Genomic DNA, 19269 nt, shown 5'->3' on the forward strand with positions numbered 1-19269 from the left:
TCTTTTTCCACTTGTCCCATTTTCTTAAATAGCTTTGACTATATTCCAATATTATTTCTTCCAGTAATAGATTTCTATTCAGTGAGATTGCACTGATGGAAATAAAGTGATCCCTAATGAGTTATGTAATGCTATAGTTTGGCAATGTGCCAGGAAAAGACTGCACTATTTCAGAGTCTGACTTCACAATTTCTCACTTACAATCTATGAACTGTCTTTTTTCTGAAATGCAATGCTAATATACTCTAAGAATATACTCTTCTCCTTACTTTGTCTCACTTCCTTGCAACGCAAGCACTTTCTCCAGCATCAGCACCCAACTAAGGAGAAAAGGACAGTGGCAGTGGGGTGGTGGGGTGGAGAGAAAATACTGCAGGGTGGTAACCCATGGATGGAGAACCCAACATTATACTTGCCTTTTGCTTTAACCTGTAAATTGATAATCCTATTGAAACATATAAGACAATATCCCACTTACAGACAACACAACATCCTCTCCTCCCCATCCTGTTTTCTGCAGACACACGCACTCACACCAATCTGCTCCAGAAGGTTTGGAGCAGATTCTGGGGTTTTACAGGAAGCTGGGGGGAGGAGGGAGGAAAGGGGAAGTCAAAAGGGGTTTCATGAAAAGCATTCAAGAAACACGTTTGTTTTCACCAATTATAGATTACCTTATTATAATTTTGTGGTCATAATTGTGTTTTGCAGAACTATGCTAATCTTATTCCTGGGGCTACTGTTGGAAAACTCCAGATGGATTCTGGAAATGTTCTCCAGTTGATCATTGATGCATATAAGGTATGAATATATATGAATGTATATCAGTAATAATAATAGTGGTGGCAGTAGTAGTACTGAATGCCTGTAGAAACAGTGATTTGGTGCAAATAAAAATTTGGTCACACTTTTCTTGTGTGTGTGTGTGAAACATTTGTTATGCACAGATGTCAAACAAAGAAACCACACAGAGAAAAGTTCCAGAATCTAAAAAGATGTAATAGAAAAATGCAAGAATTATATTATTGATGAACAGTTTCCCTTGCTTTAGCTATGTGATTATTATGCCCTCCACCGCCACCCAAGACTTCTTAAGAAGTAGAATGCAGTCAGTAAATTATGGTTTTGACAATATTTGTCAAATATATAAGCTCCTATTTGACTGATGCCCCCAATGCTCTCAAAGCAGTGTACAATAAAGTAATTAAAACACAGTAATAGTGTTTTTAGGGTGTGTTTTTAATGGTGTAGCTTTCCCTATGTTTCTGCCCACATTTAGCCAGTGAGAAAGATAAAACTGGAAAAATGTATATTGCAAACAGACAGACTTATTTGGTTAGATTAAAAGCACAGTTTATACCTCCATCTATAAACATGTGCTTTCGCTTACTATTCTTTATTCAGCTGCTTGCAACTTTGAATAATCTTATTTCATTTCATATTCCATACTTTCCTGGGAAATGGAAAGTTCCAGGCAACTTATGAGATCACTTTCCTTTGGAGCAGAAAGTACTTGGGGTGTTTTTTGTAATACCCATTATGTATAGATGTATAGCAAAACAAGTAGAGGTGTGCATGGCAACCGATATGAGTGACAGGAATGTAAGAATCCGCCTCATACCAAGTCAAACCATTGTTTCATCTAGCTAAGTATTGTAGACACTTACTGTCAGTGGCTCTTGAAGGGTTCAGGCAAGAGTCTCTCCTAGCCCTACCCTACCTGCAGATGCCAGGAATTGGACCTAATACAAATTATGAGCTTCATCCCTTCCCCTAAAATACAGTCTTAAAACTCAATTCCTACCAAGTAATTAACCCGTGTACCTCCAACCAAAACACCATTAAGATAAGAAACAAGTAATTTTATCTTTTCTCCATCCCTGACAGAAGAGTGTAACAATTTTTAGAAGCCTAGAGTATGTAAATGTGACTTTAGGAATCACTACTTTGAATAATCAGGGCATACCAACTCTGCTGTGAGAAAATACTTACATAGGATTCTGTTCACAAAGGTATATAAACAATTATTTCTATACCAGATCTATTTTATAAAACTAAAATAAAGTAGAAAATTTGCAACTGTGGTTAGAAGTGGGTTTGCAAACTATGGTTAGTGAAAATGCTGATGTAATACCAAACACCAGGGATGCCAACCCGAATTAAATGTTGGGGGCAGGTAAGCCCCGCCCACATAATTGATCACATGATGTGGCACACAAACACAATTTGGGGTGGCCAGAGGGAACTCGGTCCCTAGGAGTTGGCTCCTATGCCAATCATAGTGTTAATGGAAAAGGGAATGGTACCATAAGAAGGAAGGAGGACGATACCGTGTGAACCCATGGGGTGTTTGCTATTGATTGCCTGACTGTGGTAAACAGATGATGCGGTGCTTCCATCACAACAGGATAATATATTTAATTTCACTTCACTGCCAAATGTAATTCCTACTACAAAAATATTGGCGCTCTTTCCCCTGCCCCCATTCTGCCACCCCATGTCGCCAGCAGTACTATGTAATTCAGTAATGTATGTGTCCCAAGAAGAATAATTTCACCATTCCGCCTCAGTGTGCTCTTAAGAGGGGGGGAACGGAATCATAATTGTCATTTGCCCTCAGAAGGATAATCATGCTGAAGTTTCTTGAGTCCTTGGATTTCTGCCACAATTTTAAAGTGGAAAGCTCTAAGTTATTACTATTCACAGATGTGTTGGCTTTTAAATTCTTCAGAGGAAGTGAGCATATGAGAGAGCTGTCAAAATATTTGTTGTAAAACGTTCTCCTATTCCCTTCCAACATAAGTCACAGCCTCCAGCAAGCATGTCAGTACGTGCCTTGAGAGGTTAAAAACTGCAAAAAAAAAAAATCTGAAGTAATGTTTTGTGTCTTCAAAGCAGACATTTCAGTCAAAGTCTGTGTGAAGTAACGACTGGTGCTGGAACACAAAGTTATTAAATAAGACCACACAGAGACCCCTTTACCAGCGGTTGACTCCCTTTAGCAGTTAATATATAAAAAGACTGAAGAGAAGTAAGTTAAACTGCAAACAAAGGTTTTGCATATTTCAGCTGTAAAATGAAATGTTGCAAGACTTGCTGAGCAACATTTTCCTACTGCATGCTTGCTCATGCATCTTAGAAACCTTCAAGGCTTTCACCTGAGGGTCACTAAGGTCATTCAGGCATAATTAATTTAAATTCAACCAAGTGTTCATCCATTGTCTTTTCTCACCCTAACACCAAATAAATTACATTTGCCCACTCTGAATGTTTGCAAAATTTCACACATAAATGTTAATACATAACAAAAACTTTTTTTTTACTTCCCACCCCCTTTTTCATTGTGTGTCTGTTTCTCTCCCTCTGCTTCACACTGTCTTCTATCTCTTAAACCTTAACAAAACTACTATAATCTTCAATCCCTTCTGTTGCTCATAGTTCAAATCCTGCTTGTGAAAAACTTAAATGGGTTTTAAAAGTCCTGGGAAAATAAAAAAGATATTCAGTGGGTACTGAAATGATGTCAAATGAAGTTCCAGGTGAGCCCCTCTCTGTGGAAGGCATTCCACATACTGAGAAGACCCTCTCTTCCACAACTACCTACTGAACGTCACTTGGCAGGGCAACTTGGAAAAGGGCCTCCCAAGATATTAGTTTCCCAAATGAAATGACATTGTTCCAATCGTTATGTCCTTAAGGCACTCCGGTCAGAAATTGAGCTGGAGGTGTTGGGAGACACGGATGGAGTAAACCTAGCTTTCACTGCCATTTGTAACAACAGCACTGCTTTTCCACACCAAAAGAAATGCTCTCACATTCAAGTGGGAGAGGTGGTAAGTAGGTTCTGATTTCATAAGTCATGTTTCTCATTGTAAATCTGATTATAACCTGATTCTATGAATCAGGAGTATTTAGTAAGGAACAGTCAAGGTGTGTATATCAGCCTTCCCGAACTTGGTGCCTTCCAGATATTGTGGGCTACAACTCATATCAGCTGAGAGTTGTTATGAAGCCCCTATTCCCCTCACAGAGCTGCAATTCACAGTTCCCTGTGAAGTTCCTGCATGCAGAATGTTTAGCACAGTCCTCGGAGCTCAATGTCAGAGAATTCCGACATTGGACTGAGCTGGAATTGACTTAATGCTGTAACAGAATTTTCTTTTCTTTGCCTCCAATTATAGTTTTCTTCTTTTTTAAAAAAAGAAAAGAAAAAAGAGTTCTCCTACTGGATACTATGTTAAATTGATTATAAAATTGCATAAAAGTGAATGCTTCCTTCTTGTGTTTTCCATTGTGTGCAGTGCAATGTTTATGCATGTTTGCTCGGATGTAAGTCCCCAAACAATTGCTTATTCCCTGCAAAAATGTGCTTATGATTGTGTTGTATGGGGCTTACTTCAAAGCAGACATGCCAAAGTTTGTAATGTTGTTGTTATTTAAATTTATATACCAGTCTGTAAGCAGTTTACAAAATAACAAATACAACAAACAATAAAACCAAAGAAACTACATTACAATGCAATAAAACAATAAATTTTCCCCAAGCCAAAGACATAGCATCACATGGTAAAACATCTTTAGTCAGGGATTTCTTTCTTCTTCTGCTTCCCATCAGCTGCATTTGGGGGGGGAGGGATGGACTCTCCTCTTCTCTCTCCTAAATCCGTTCTGGAATTCCCCAAAACCCTCCAAAGCAGATTTAGGTAGGGCTTGGGAACACATAGGGAAAGGAGAGGGAAGGGAAGTTCTGTTGTGTGAACAGAAATCCTTGCACTAATAGAACTACTTTCTTGAATACTTAGATTTTGTTAGCTTATATTTTTAATATTTGTTCTTTTGCATTTTTGTACACTGAAGCAATGAGTGGTTAAATACAGGTGCCCCTCCTCCTTTCCTAGGTCAGTTTCAATGTGACTTTAAGCCTATCTGCTTGTGGGAAAAGTCCAAAGAACATCATAATAAAGCCGGTGGGCTTGAATGAAGCTCTGGAAATTGAGATCCAGTCAGAATGCAGCTGTAATTGTCAGAAGGAAGCTGAAATGAACAGCTTCAAGTGCAATGGCGGACATGGTTATTTTGAATGTGGGGTGTGCAACTGCAACCCAGGCTACATGGGTCCTCGCTGTGAATGTGGTGAAAAAGACTCATTGAGTACAGGTTCCTGCAAAAGTTCTCCAGAGGAGACCGCTTGTAGTGGAAGAGGTGACTGCTTTTGTGGACAGTGCATTTGCCACCCATCAGCATATGGACATATTTATGGGTCATTTTGTGAATGTGACAGTTTCTCTTGTGGGAGATTTAGAGGACTACTATGTGCAGGTAAGTCCACTGCAAACTGCCATTTAAAAAATTATAAATAATAAAATAGAAGTTGGCAAAAGAATATATGCTCTATTTCAAAAACAGTATTCAAGTATAAGCAGTATTCAAGTTTAAAACAGTATCCATTTAAAAATTCATATTGATTGTTCTTAACATGGTGGTTCAAGGGGCTCTTGCAGACTACTGCTGCAGTCCTAAACTAGGATTGCCATGTGTCCTCTTTTTCCAGGACACATCCTCTTTTTCAGGGTTAACATTTCTGTCTGGGTGGATTTTTAAAAATTTGTCAAAATGTCTCTGACTATACTTTCTGGGTGATACATAGACATAACTGGTGGTTGAAGACTTGCTTTCCTCTTCTCTTCTCTTCTCTTCTCCTGCCCTCCTCAGCAGTATATCAAAGCTTCTATAGCCTCACTATAATAGGGGTATTTTAAATGAGAGTCATCATAGCATCCTCTTTTTTGCTCTTCAAAATATTGCAACCCTATGACCTAAACACATTTACAGTGGTACCTCAGTTTATGAACACAATTGGTTCCGGAAGTCTGTTCATAAACTGAAGCGTTCATAAACTGAAGCGAACTTTCCCATTGAAAGTAATGGAAAGTGAATTAATCCGTTCCAGACGGTCCGCGGAGTAAGCGTTCATAAACTGAAGCGAACTTTCCCATTGAAAGTAATGGAAAGTGGATTAATCCGTTCCAGACGGGTCCGCGGAGTACTTAAACTGAAGCGTTCATAAACTGAAGCATGGGTGTAATTGGTTCCGGAAGTCTGTTCATAAACTGAAGCGTTCATAAACTGAAGAAAACTTTCCCATTGAAAGTAATGGAAAATGAATTAATCCATTCCAGATGGGTCCGCGGCGTTCATAAACCGAAAATTCATAAACCGAGGTGTTCATAAACCGAGGTTCCACTGTACTAAGATGTAAGCCCCATGTGACATACTTCTGAATAAACAACCATAGGATTGGCGTTGTCAGGGAGTTTGTCTGTGAAACATCAACCCCTCAAACATAAAAATCTAGCTCAATACTTTGCCATTTTAGCTGGTTCCAATGAAAGTGCTACAATACTGTAGCAGTTACTGTATCTGAATTTCTTCAAATTATATTAATTCTTGGATTCATCATCCCCAAACTCCACGATCAACCTTTTGAGGCAGTTTGTGGGGATTAAGAGGGAAAGGTTGTTAATGACAGAGTTGTTTGAGGGGCATAATGATTGGACAAATTATTCTGGGCTTTGAGACCTTGGCTTGGGGGAGAACAGAAATCAAAACAAGAACTAACCTCCATGACTTTCCTTAGGCAACGGCAACTGTGACTGTGGTCAGTGTAGATGCCACAGTGGTTGGACGGGTGAATACTGTAACTGCACCACTGACACCAATAGCTGTGTTTCTGCTGACGGCACAATCTGCAGTGGGAGAGGTGAATGCATGTGTGGAAAATGTGTGTGCACAAATCCCGGGGTTTCAGGAACAACGTGTGAAAAATACTCACCCTATGCTGACCCTTGCACTTCTAAACGGTAAATTATACACATTTAAATGTCTGGAAATGTCTGTTTCTGTTGCATGTCCAAAAGTATAGCAATATTTCAAGGGTACTGAGTTTTGTTCACCATTCTTGCTGTGTCTGGTGTATTTACTGTATTTCCTGATATAAAGGGTGGTGCTGTAGTATAAACCACTAAGCCTCTTGGGCTTGCTGATCAGAAGGTTGGCAGTTTGAATCCGCACAATGGGGTGAGCTCCCATTGCTTTGTCCCAGCTTCTGCCAACCTAGCAGTTCGAAAGCACACCAGTGCAAGTAGATAAATAGGTACCGTTGTGGCAGGAAGGTAAACGGTGTTTCGGTGCACTCTGGCTTCCGTCACGGTGTCCCGCCACGCCAGAAGCGGTTTAGTCATGCTGACCACATGATCCGGAAAGTTCTCTGTGGACAAATGCCAGCTCCCTTGGCCTGAAGCGAGATGAGTGCCGTACCCCATAGTTGCCTTTCACTGGACTTAACTGTCTAGGAGTCCTTTACCTTTACCTTTTATTTCCTGATATATTTTTCTTATTTTCAATGTCCTCTTGTTGTTGTTGTTGCTGCTGCTGCTGCTTTTTATGATGGTATTCACTGGTAAAGAGTACCAGCACTTCTCTCTTTTTACAAAAAATAATAATTCACTGGTTATTATTATTTAATTTCTATCCCACCAGTCCTCCCAAAGGAGCCCAGTGGGGGAAACAACTATTAAAATAAAATTAAATAAAAACATATTTTTAGAACATCTAAAAACATGTCAAACGGTTACATAACCTCACTATTAATAATTTCAAGATTTCTAAGAATAGTATATTTTACTATGCCACTATGCCATTTCTTTATGTGATCCCTTTCTGGTGAGTTTTAGGCCTTTGGTTACCATTCTGGTGAGTTTTAGGCCTTTGGTTACCGTTCTCTTCCACAGGGATGTTAGGATAGTCTGCCCTGGAAGTTAATGGAACCTGAGGACTAGTTACAGGTAGGTAGCCGTGTTGGTCTGAGTCGAAGCAAAATAAAAAAATTCCTTCAGTAGCACCTTAAAGACCAACTAAGTTTATATTTTGGTATGAGCTTTCGTGTGCATGCACACTTCTTCAGATACACTAGAAACAGAAGTGTCAGACCCTATATATATACAGAGGGTGGTGGGGGTGGGTGGGAATGGGAGATGGGCTGATGGGAGTGGTAAACCTGTAGATGGGTGTTAATGGCTGCTGATGGCTGCAATTAGTCCTGGGCTGAGGTGCTAAAGAAAGCTTGATCATGCATAATGAGATAAGAATCCGATATCTCTATTCATCCCAGGTGCTTCCATGGTTTTAAGCTTGGTAATGATTTCCAATTCAGCAACTTCCCTTTCCAGTCTGTTCCTGAAATTTCTCTGTAATAAAACAGCTGCTTTGAGATCTTGTATAGAATGTCCTGGGAGATTGAAGTGTTCTCCTACTGGTTTTTCAGTCTTATGGTTCCTGATGTCAGATTTATGTCCATTTATCCTTTGGCGTAGGAACCTGAGGAATTCCTGTAACGTTGGCCACTAATCTTGCCCCCATATTTGTTGATGGGGTGCTGAAGCTAAGAGTGAATTAATAGCAAGAGTGAGATCTGATACATAGTTCAATCTCTCGGTCAATCACTACACAAGCTCCTAAGAGAGTGCTTATGGGTAATTGCCAGACCCAGAATGATCAATAAAGGCCAGTAAGACTAAAAAAAATTAAAAATGCAGATTTTGCTTAAAATGTCTTAACTTAAAATTCTGGATTGCAGAACTGGAAAATATACCTAATCTGCAATATTTGCATATATGTGTATCAGTCCTACCTGAGAGTAAGGAGCTGTATATGGTAAGGATAATTATACAGCAAATAAAAGTAAATTACTCATATTGCATGTACATCACATTGTTAAAAATCAGTCAGTACTGTTGCTGTGCCATGGTTTGGATTGCAACATCAAGGCAATGCCCTATAAAATGGCTTTTGCAAGCAGAGTGGTCATTGTGACCTGTACGAAACACGTATTTGCTGGCAGAATTACTCATAGGGTGAAGTTGCACTCCTTGAACTCCAGTTCAAGTTAGCGTTAGATTAGTCATTTTTCTGGTAGGTTGTATGAAAATAAATTTATTTCATGAATGTCATTCATTATGTTCTTTAACTTGGAAGCTCAGACCTGGTTTCAATTGCAGATGAATAATTAACAACCTTTCCACTAACTTGTGTGGGTGTTAGATCAATTCAGATATGTTTTTTATTTGTGCATAATTCTTCAATGAATTTAATTACGTCATTTCTAGCCATCAGTTAAATCAACAAACACATTTAATTTTAACTAATGTTTTCATTTGTACCTTTTAAGAAATGTGACTAATATGCCAGCGACTTCTGTTAAGAGAAGAAACGGGGTTTCTTTTTCTTTCTTCCCTTTTATCACGATGCTACACTTGGGGAGGGCCTATTAGGAACCCAGTTTTGATTGTGACTAAAGGCTAAAGCCCTGGGCCATACCAGACCCAAAGTCAGGCACACTTTAGTCCCTTGGATTTTAATGAGGTTTAAGTAGTTAAAATTATACATTGCATCTGCAACCTTTATCTAAATGTCAAGTCGACTTTGGAAATTATATATCCCATTCTAGAGCAAATTTCTGCTCTACCACAAGAGTCTGTATAAACAAGCAAATTTTAAAAAAACATAATCAAAACCAAGGCATTTTTAGTAACTCTTTATTTCTTGGGTGCCCTGGTCTCAAGTTGTTAAGGGCTTTATCAGAGGCATACCTAGGCTCCCTTGCACCCTTGGCAAGGAGCTGTATTAGTGCCCTTCCCACTTCTTTCACCCTTGGAGCCTTGCTGTGGAAGTGCCCAGAAGAGCCTGCATGCCTCACCCTTCCACCCAGAGCAGCGGAAGAGCAGCGAGGAAGCATGTGGATGGGCAGGTGGGCTCCTAGTCACTCCAGGTTGGAGCAGAGAGGCGTGATTTCTGCAACCCCTGAGTCTGTGCCCTTGGCAGGTGACAGCCTGGGTATGCCCGTGGGCTTTATAGAGCAATAGCTACAACTGGCCTCACAGTGGCCAGTGCAGATCCCGTAACACAACTGTTATGTGCCAGCAATCAATCACTCTAGTTGGCAATCTAGCTGCAGCCACTGGACTAAGCCTAAGGAAAGCCCTGTAGAGAGCCCTGTAGAGAGCACATAAAAGGTAAAGGTAAAGGGACCCTTGACCATTAGGTCCAGTCGTGACCGACTCTGCGGTTGCACGCTCATCTCGCATTATTGGCCGAGGGAGCCGGCGTATAGCTTCCAGGTCATGTGGCCAGCATGACAAAACCGCTTCTGGCAAACCAGAGCAGCACATGGAAACGCCGTTTACCTTCCCGCTGTAGCGGTTCCTATTTATCTACTTGCATTTTGACGTGCTTTCGAACTGCTAATCAAGCCTCAGGTTTACTCAAGGTTTTCATTGATGCTGTACATCAGAGCTTCCCAGACTCTTCATGCTGGTGACACACTTTTTAGATGTGCATCATTTCATTACACAGTGATTCAGTTTTGCATCATTTTGCCACACAGTAATTTAGTTTTACTAGCAAACCAAAGGTTAAGCTAACCCTTTCCCAGCCCTGGGAGGAGTGTGGGGAGTGTTCGCACGACACACCTACACACTGTGTCGCAACACACAGTTTGAAAGCTGCTGTACATGGATAATGTTGCCCTCTTGTGTTTTATATCCAATGAGAGCTTGAAGAAGGAAGGGGGAAGTGCAGGAAAAGACAACTGCAGGGTATTTCTTCAAAGTTTTTAAATGCAGTACACATAACACTTCTAAGTACTACTTATTGACCCATGTAGATCTTTTGTAAGTTACTTTTGAAGATGAACACTACATATGTATTCCCTTTTGTTCCTGGTGCCTTGTAACTGACAGAGATTGATGAGCTGTTGAATCATTTTTTTCTCAGGAGCTGCGTAGAATGCTATTTAGCTTCTAATGATCAGTCTCAGGAAGAGTGTGCTGAGAAATGTAAATTGGTTGATGCGACTGTCAGTAGTGGAGAAGGTATGTAGTACATTTATTTATTTAAATGTATTGCTTAGGCACCGTGGGTTGTAGGCTTATTTCTCCCCAGTAGTATTTATTATATGCTGCTGCTTGTATTTTTCAAGTCATTCTATTATTTTATTGTAGAAATGAAGAATCTCAGTGACCCTCCACATGTTGTGGGACTTCAGCTTCCATCAGCCTTAGCCAGCATGGCCAGTGGGCAGGGGTGATGGGAGTTATAGTCCAACAACATCTGGAGGGCCTCAGGTTGCTCATCCCTGATCTGACGTCTACCTTCAGGAAGTGGGGGTAGTTTATCCAATATAAAGTATAGATTGGACTGTATGTTTTTAACTGTTAATGTGTATTTGGTTATTTTATTCTATTACATCTTGCTCTAAGAATTCATGTCAGAAATCTTAGCATACAGTATAATATTTTAGACTTATACATAGGATATAAACATCAGGCATATGACTTATATGTATAACTAATTTAGTGTGCAGAGAGTAAATCCTGGTGTTCAAGGTCAAATGTTTACGCAACTACATGTATGCAACAAATTCATTATGCTGACAACAGAACTGATTATCTCAGTTTACAGCAATGTGATCCAATGTGAAGGAAGATGAAAAGAGTAGGTGTTTATGGGCTTTGTTTGCAAAATAAAGAAATCCTGAGAATAGATGAGCTCCCTAACACTAGCACTAGTCAAACATAAAAGAGCTACAACAATTTCAGGTTCAGGGCTGGCAATGTTTTAGCTGGTACTCCTGTGCCTGTCATTTAACTGCAACTTGATGCAGGGAAATTAACCATGAAGCTTTTAAAATTTATTTTGCTCTGAGACAGGCACTGCCCCTTATCCAGAACTGTTTAGCAGTAGAAGGTGGTGACCTCATCTGCCTACAGACAATATCCTGGGACTTCTTTATCTCACACAATGATTTCATCTGCTAAATTTGTTAAAGGTACAGGAGAATTTGAAAGAAATTTCACTTTTCATTCTCAAACTTTGATAGGAATTGTTAAATTCCTTAAAGCAGGAAGAGAGGCAATTTCTCTTTTCAGTTTACAACCCAGACTCATTGTTGACCCCAGTGGCAGAACTGATGTCAAATAGCTGACCAAGAAGTACAGCTTCTCTAAAAGGAGGGAAAAAATGAGACTTACTTCCTTTTATCTATTACATGAAGTCATTTGTCAACTCTATTCCCACCCACAACAAATATGAATAACAGACAAAACTGTAGTTCTTGAGTTCAAGTAAGATAATCTGGGGTGCTGTAAACACTTCACAGACATGACCTCACAGATATAATAATTAGGTCAAACACCCAAACGAGGTGTTTTTAGTAAATCAGCATCTTGACGAAATTGCTAAGAACAATCCAAAGGCTTTTCAGATAGAAACAATCAACTGATGTTTACATTCTGTACATCATCATCATATATATATGTGTGTGTGTGTTAATGCAACAGTATATTTCTTGGGAGTGCAGAATTGGGTGAAGGGAAGCAAAGCACTGTAAAAGGATCCATATGCACGTGGGGATTTGTGCAGAGGATTTTTTTTTACATAGATTGAAGGCACATTGAAAGCACATGGCTTCCCCTAAAGAATCCTGAGAACTGTAGTTTAAGTGTGCACCCTTATACTACAGTTCCAAAGATTCTTTGGGGCTGAGTATGCAGTCTTAGTGAAAAGCAAACTCCGCTTACTTTCCATGAATCCACCACAATTTCAGCAAGACCAATAGCTAACATGCTATTCCAGTGCTATGATTAGGGAAGTGCATATGCGCAACCTAACTCATGACTCTTGTGGGGAGAAGCATTCTCCTGCCATTTTTCTGCACTGGTGTGGGAAGCCTCTCTTCATCTAGGTCAGGGGGCGGCAAACTTTTTCAGTAGGGGGCCGGTCCACTGTCCCTCAGACCTTGTGGGGGGCCGAACTATATTTTGGGGGAAAAATATGAACAAATTCTTATGCCCCACAAATAACCCAGAGATGCATTTTAAATAAAAGCACACATTCTACTCATGTAAAAACACCAGGCGGGCCGCACAAATAACCCAGAGATGCAATTTAAATAAAAGGACACATTCTACTCATGTAAAAATATGCTGATTCCCGGACCGTCTGCGGGCCAGATTGAGAAGGTGATTGAGCCGCATCTGGCCCCCAGGCCTTAGTTTGGGCACCCCTGACCTAGGCCTCATTTAGGCCCAGAGAATGGTCATACATGGGCATTCAGCTTTTTCAAACTTGTAGTGTTTTCAGTTACAATTATACCCACCTTGTTATCTTTGCCTCGTCCTTCCCTCCTTCTATCCTCTGCCCCACTGTCAAGATAGGCACAGCAATTGTATGCATTTTACTCGAAAGCAAACCCATTGAAGTTCAATGGAAGTTACTACCAAATAAGTACCGGTATATATAAATAAGGTTGTTTGGAGGGCAAGCAGAATCTTTCAGCAAACTGTTTCTGCCAATTAAACCAATATGGTACTTTTCATGGTGTGGCTATAAATTTCAGATAAACTTCCATGATGACCATTATTACTGTTATTTGAAAATATTTTGTGGATTGTAGACTTGACAGTTAGCATCTGTAGGTACATTAAAGTGAACTGATTCAGATTCCATTGGTCTTCCTTTTCGTGGTCAGTCACAGTTTTTCACACAAAACCCATCCCTTCTAGGCTCTTGAATGGGCATAAACTTTTTCCTATTTAGGTGAAAACATTTTTAGCAGAATTATATTAAATGCACAGAGGCAAATAAAAATAGGAAAATCTTAGGTTAATCTTAGATTCGTTTTTATCTATTTTTCAGTGAGTAACATTAGAATTATCCAAAAGCTTCAGTTTTTTTTCATAATATTTTGATTTAATCACTATTGAAATGCACTTTACCTTAATCTTTATAACAACATTCTGGAAGCAATATGTGGCAGCTCCTTTGAAAAGGATCGGTATCCTTCCTTTCTTTTTCTGAGAAGTGAACATGCTATGCATTGAAACACTGTCTAGACATACTACCAGTAGCAAAAAAACAAAGAGAACATATTATTTACTTTGTACTATAATCAGGGCTATTATATTCCCTAAATAGCTATGACATCTCTCTTGGAAGTATTTCCAATTCACTGAATTTCAAATTACAGCAGACTTGGTGGGTGCTCTTGATGGTCAATGCAGATTGACAACACCTGGACCTTCTCAACTGAAACCTAAGTGCAAAGTGTAACAAAAACGAGAGGGGGAGGGACCCTTTTAGTGGTAGAAGTATTGTGTGAAATTCTTTTAAGTATTTTAGCTTCCTTCCTTGGTGCCTGTTGAAAACAGCCTTGTGATATAAATCCTTTAATCTGCATGGTTACTGCATGATGAATGGTTTTTGACCTGAAAAAAAGTGTTTTCCCCCACAGATATCATGGAAGATAAATTTGTTCCTTGTTTGTTACTTGGAGAAAATGAATGTGCTATCACATTTCAAATGGCAGCTGATGAACAGGGAAAAACAACCATTCGTAGCATAAATCAAAAAGGTAGGCGACTTGGATTTGGTAAATAATTTCTTACATACACTACTAACACACACACACACACACACACACACACACACACACTTAAAAGATGGTCTGGAAATTTGGATTGGATCCTGAGAACTTCAAGGAGGACACTCTCAGAAGGCGTTTTTACCATTTTTTCCATTCCTATCCTTTCTACTATTTGCCTGAAAATCTTCTTCAGAGCATCTAGGGGCACTCTTGAATAACATGCCACACACACACACACACACACACACACACACACACACACACACACATTCCTATGCTGAGGTTGGGGGCAGTAGAGAACAAATTGGCCAAAATCAAACAGTTGCATCATGTGCAAGTGGAGCTCAACCATAATTTGGGTAACACTCCCTGGAAATGCTCCATTCTGCCAGTAGAAGACTTTGGGCTCTCAAATTTCAGTGGCACCTTGTGCAACGCAAAAAAATTCAGGGCACCCCACCTCTCATGTTCCGTTGTAGTAGTGTCACCACACCAGTCACAATGCCCTAAAACTGCCTCTAAAATTTCCGCAGTGCTCAGGAGAATCCACTGACCCCCCCAACCAGAGAAGCTTTTCAGGGGTACAGGGAGCTGAAGAGGAGGTCCAGTTTTCAGTCTCAAAGCCAATTAAGTTATAGAGATACGATTCTTCAATGAGCTAAGAAAGTGCACCTAAGATATTTGCTTCTTACACAACCATTGATAAGAAGCAATATGGAAAAGAAATCAGCCTGGCTGGCAATGCTAATTTGTTTTCAGCTATGTATCACCTGATTTACTGTGGATGCTCCCAAAGTTTGTCCTATTCATTTGAATGATGGGTGGAGTTCCACATGTGCATTCCTTCATGCATGCAGAATTTCCTCATGAAATGAAGTGAATGAGGCAGCCAGCATACATAACATCCCTTGTTGTTTCACTGGGATCTGGGTTAGGGTGCCAATCTTTACATGAAAAGCATACAGAACTAAACCACTCAGAGCCTCTTTCAAATGTGTAGCCTAATTTGTAACCATATACGTGAGTTTTCCTTTCTTTTTACAGCCTGTCCACAACCTCCAAATATTACAATGATTGTGTTGGGTCTTTCTATTGCTATCTCCCTCACTGGAGTTGTCTTGCTTTGCATATGGAAACTGTTTGTTTCATTTCATGACCGCAAAGAAGTTGCTAATTTTGAAGCAGAGAGATCGAAGGCCAAATGGCAAACAGTATGTAAAATTTCATAGTTCTTTACTTTATCCAGTTGTGAAATGGCAGCTGCCACATGTTTTGGGTAGATTTTGTGTTTCAAGAAAAACTGAATGTTCTGCAGTGACTCCACTGACTCACTAAGGCATACCTGAACATAGTGGCATTAAAATTGTTAAAATGTGTAAGAAGGATTCTCTATAAAAATGATATTTCAGAATAGGCAAGGAAACATCATAATTCTTTCCTGAAAGTGTCTAAAGTAAGGAGTAAATATATTCACATCTGAAGATCAATTTGGCCCAGGCAGAACATATTAACATCTATATAGAAGGTAGCATGCAACAAAGGCATGTGCTGCTTTCAACCCAGCAGATGTCTGACTCCCCATGAAATGTCACCCCCTAGGTTTTCTTCCTAATGAAAGTGTACCACCATATCTGAGAGGGAGAGAAGCACATACAGCTTCTCTAGCTCTGTATTGCGGCTTACTGGCAAACTTCCCTGCCCATTTCTTGAGTGTGTAGGGGCAGGCTCTCCCTGGCCAAACTGCTGAAGGCAAGTGGCCGTGGCATTATGGCTGAGAAGATTCAGGCCCCACGCCAAATCCCAGCAGCTTCATATGGAGAATCTGTGTTCCATCCCTCTGCTTCCACTCCTCCAGATGTTGTTGCACTCTCACCATCCCTGACCATTGGCCATGCTGACTGGGGCTGATGGAAGTTCCCTATCCCTGATTAATGACATCCTCCTCATGCAAGGAATTCCAGTGTGTGCATCTTACTAATTGGCTTTGAAGTAACAATTAAGTTTTAAAGCCCAGTATCACACTGGATAGCCAACAACCTATGCTGCACTTTTCTCCACCTAAGCCCTGCAATCTATAAGAGAGGCTATGTCTTGTGATGCTAGAGGCTACATAGGCTTTCTGAGTTAAAAGGAACAATGCACATATAGAACATAGTGAAGTATGACATGTGAAAAGTCTTTTCCACCAGGAAGAACAATGCTTATAGCAATATCAAATGAAATTTCCATTAATGGGAAGAGCTTGTAATTTGTTTTATCATTGATGCTCCATGAACAAGCAATTAAGAGCAGGAGGAATGAATTGCTTGACACCACAGTCCCATTCAGTGGAGTTACTTTATTATATACAAGCACAAATTTAGTTAGAGATTGCATTTTTAACACAGGACAACTAATATAGTATACTAATAACTATGTAAAATAGACTGACTTGTTTCTGTCATACTTCTGCAGAAATAGAAAATAAATAGGATCATCATGACCCTTCAATGGCCTAAGTTATTTCTTGGGAAATATACAAAATACTTTACTTCAGTTGTTTGCATTTTTCATTTAACATCAGATTTAAGTACAGATCTATTTATTAACCATTTTGATTAAAAAATGCAGTTTTTAAAAAGCCACAGAATCAAATATGAAGTAGTTTATTGAATACAAATTTCTCCCTCTTTTCTAGGGAATAAACCCATTGTACAGAGGCTCAACAACAACATTTAAAAATGTAACATACCGGCAAAAGGAAAGACAACCTGGATCTGCTGCGGATATATTTTAGCACCCTGAATGATTTTTTTGGAGTGGGAGGGGAATAGTTTGAAAAAAATGTTACATTTACTAAATTTATTCAAAATTTATTATTAATATGCTGTAGCGGTACAATAGTTTAGGATGACAGGATGACAGAATATGTGCTTTTCATGGTTGGAAGACCCATAGTCATAGCTTAATTTGATCTATGAGAACTCATTTTCTGTGTCAGAATTCAGTACTGGATGTGAAGTAACCAAAATGCTGGAGAGGTTGCGGTTCCACAGCCACAGGCACATGTGGGAATGTCCCAAAATCCAACCTTTCTGGACAACAGTCCTACAGGAAATAAGCAAAGTCACCCAAGAACTGGGCCTACTAAACCAAGATAATAATGCCCATGCACACTATAAACCCACCTACTCTCAGCAGCCAGAAACAACATAGCCAGACGCTGGAGAGACCTGTCAAGAGTAAACAAGTGTCACTGCCTGAAACCAAACCTCTCTTAGGATGCACTATGTTCTGAGATGGCAGAAATTGTGCATATGAGAACTTCCCCACTCACCTCAACAAAGGTGGCAGCTATGTGCATTCCTTTGCAAATCACCTCAGAAAGCAGGTCATTATAAAAAATACATGTAAGCCATCTCAATAAAATGCTGCATGTTCATTAATCGTTGTATTTGTGTCCAAATGACAAAACAGAATGTAGCTTTACTCATAAGCAGTAATAGTCATGGAAGATGTTAGTTGCCACTTTTTTGAGGCATGATTTCTATGCTGTTAATAGCCACATGACATAAACTCAAGATATTAACACTACTGCTTTCAAAACCTGTTGAATTTCTTTCTCTGGTGTGGTAGTTAAAGCCCTGACATGGTGAAAGATTCCAGTACTAAAAGTAATCAGACTTAGGAAAGGTTTCTGTGTTTGGCTAATAAAATTCCCCACAACTAAGACTGCAATTTTAAATAGACTTACAGTGCAATCCTATATATAGAGTAGAGACTCAGAAGGAAGCCTCACTTACTGTATATAAATATGTATAGGATTGCCCTGCTACTAGGATGTAAATCCTGTTGCGCAAAATAGAACTTACATTTGCTTTAAAATGTTGTTTTGTATATGTACTGTATATTCCTGCGTATAAGACTACTTTTTAACCCAGGAAAATCTTCTCAAAAGTCGGGGGTCGTCTTATACGCCAGGTCGAATTTCTTATACAGCGAGTATATCCCAAACTCTAGATTTTAACTGGAAAAGTTGGTGGTCGTCCTATATGCCCAGTCGTCTTATACGCCGGAATACAGTAGTACCTCGTCTTACGAACAACTCGACAACCGAATTTTTCGGATGTCTTGACATCCAAAAAAAAATTGTGGTGGTTTTAGATAGGGATTTTTCAACTTACGAATTTTTTGATAGGGTTGCTTCGACTTACGGATTTTTCCGTTTTCAATGCATTCTTTTGGGAAATCGCGTTTCCAATGGTGTTTGTCGACTTACTGTATGAATTTTTCGATTTACGAAGGTGCCTTCAGAACAGATTAAATTCGTAAATTGAGGCACCACTGTATACGGTAGTTATACAAACAAAAAATAAAAAGAAGTCTATTTGCAGACTATTTGCCTCTTGCGTTTTAGAAGGTAAGACAAAAGATGGAGGGTTTAGCTGGCTTGTAAGCGGGTTTTGTTTTTTTGTTTTGTTTTTTACCATGAAGGGGTATTTGATTTTTTTTCTCCAAAAGCAAACTTTCACTATGTTATTCATAGTATGAATGTTCTTGGTGAAGACACTGGAAATGTCTGAACAGTTATGTTTCCTGAAATAGTTTTGACCCAAGGCTGGACCTTAAATGAGGCCAAAACGTTACCAGTAAACATACTACATTTTACTCATTGGAGTCCCTTGGGCATTTTGTTATGAGGTTTTTTTATATGTAAATATTGTGTGAAAGGCATGCATTAAATAAAAAAATGTAAAACCTGACATTGTAATTACAGTAGTTTTTCTTTTCTTTTTAAAATGTTAATATGT

General features: G+C 39.4%; 1 protein-coding gene across 3 annotated transcripts in view; it reads left to right on the plus strand.

The window, feature by feature from the left end:
- Window positions 1-19221, plus strand: part of ITGB6 (integrin subunit beta 6) — a 37259-nt gene extending 18038 nt beyond the window's left edge. Inside the window, exons 8-15 of one of the 3 annotated variants that reach the window (XM_035132376.3) lie at window positions 712-801; window positions 3699-3833; window positions 4899-5319; window positions 6638-6860; window positions 10831-10928; window positions 14348-14467; window positions 15524-15690; window positions 17157-19221. In XM_035132376.3, the coding sequence (XP_034988267.1) occupies window positions 712-801; window positions 3699-3833; window positions 4899-5319; window positions 6638-6860; window positions 10831-10928; window positions 14348-14467; window positions 15524-15690; window positions 17157-17255 (1353 nt within the window). In that variant the 3' untranslated portion in view covers window positions 17256-19221. Of the gene's footprint in view, window positions 1-711; window positions 802-3698; window positions 3834-4898; window positions 5320-6637; window positions 6861-10830; window positions 10929-11765; window positions 11880-14332; window positions 14468-15523; window positions 15691-17156 lie in introns of those variants that run through there. The other 2 variants (XM_088661164.1, XM_088661166.1) reach the window with 2 other exon arrangements.
- The last annotated feature ends 48 nt before the right edge of the window (window positions 19222-19269 follow it).

The sequence above is a fragment of the Zootoca vivipara genome, chromosome 1, assembly GCF_965207765.1.
Source record: "Zootoca vivipara chromosome 1, rZooViv2.hap1.1, whole genome shotgun sequence".
Taxonomy (NCBI): domain Eukaryota; kingdom Metazoa; phylum Chordata; class Lepidosauria; order Squamata; family Lacertidae; genus Zootoca; species Zootoca vivipara.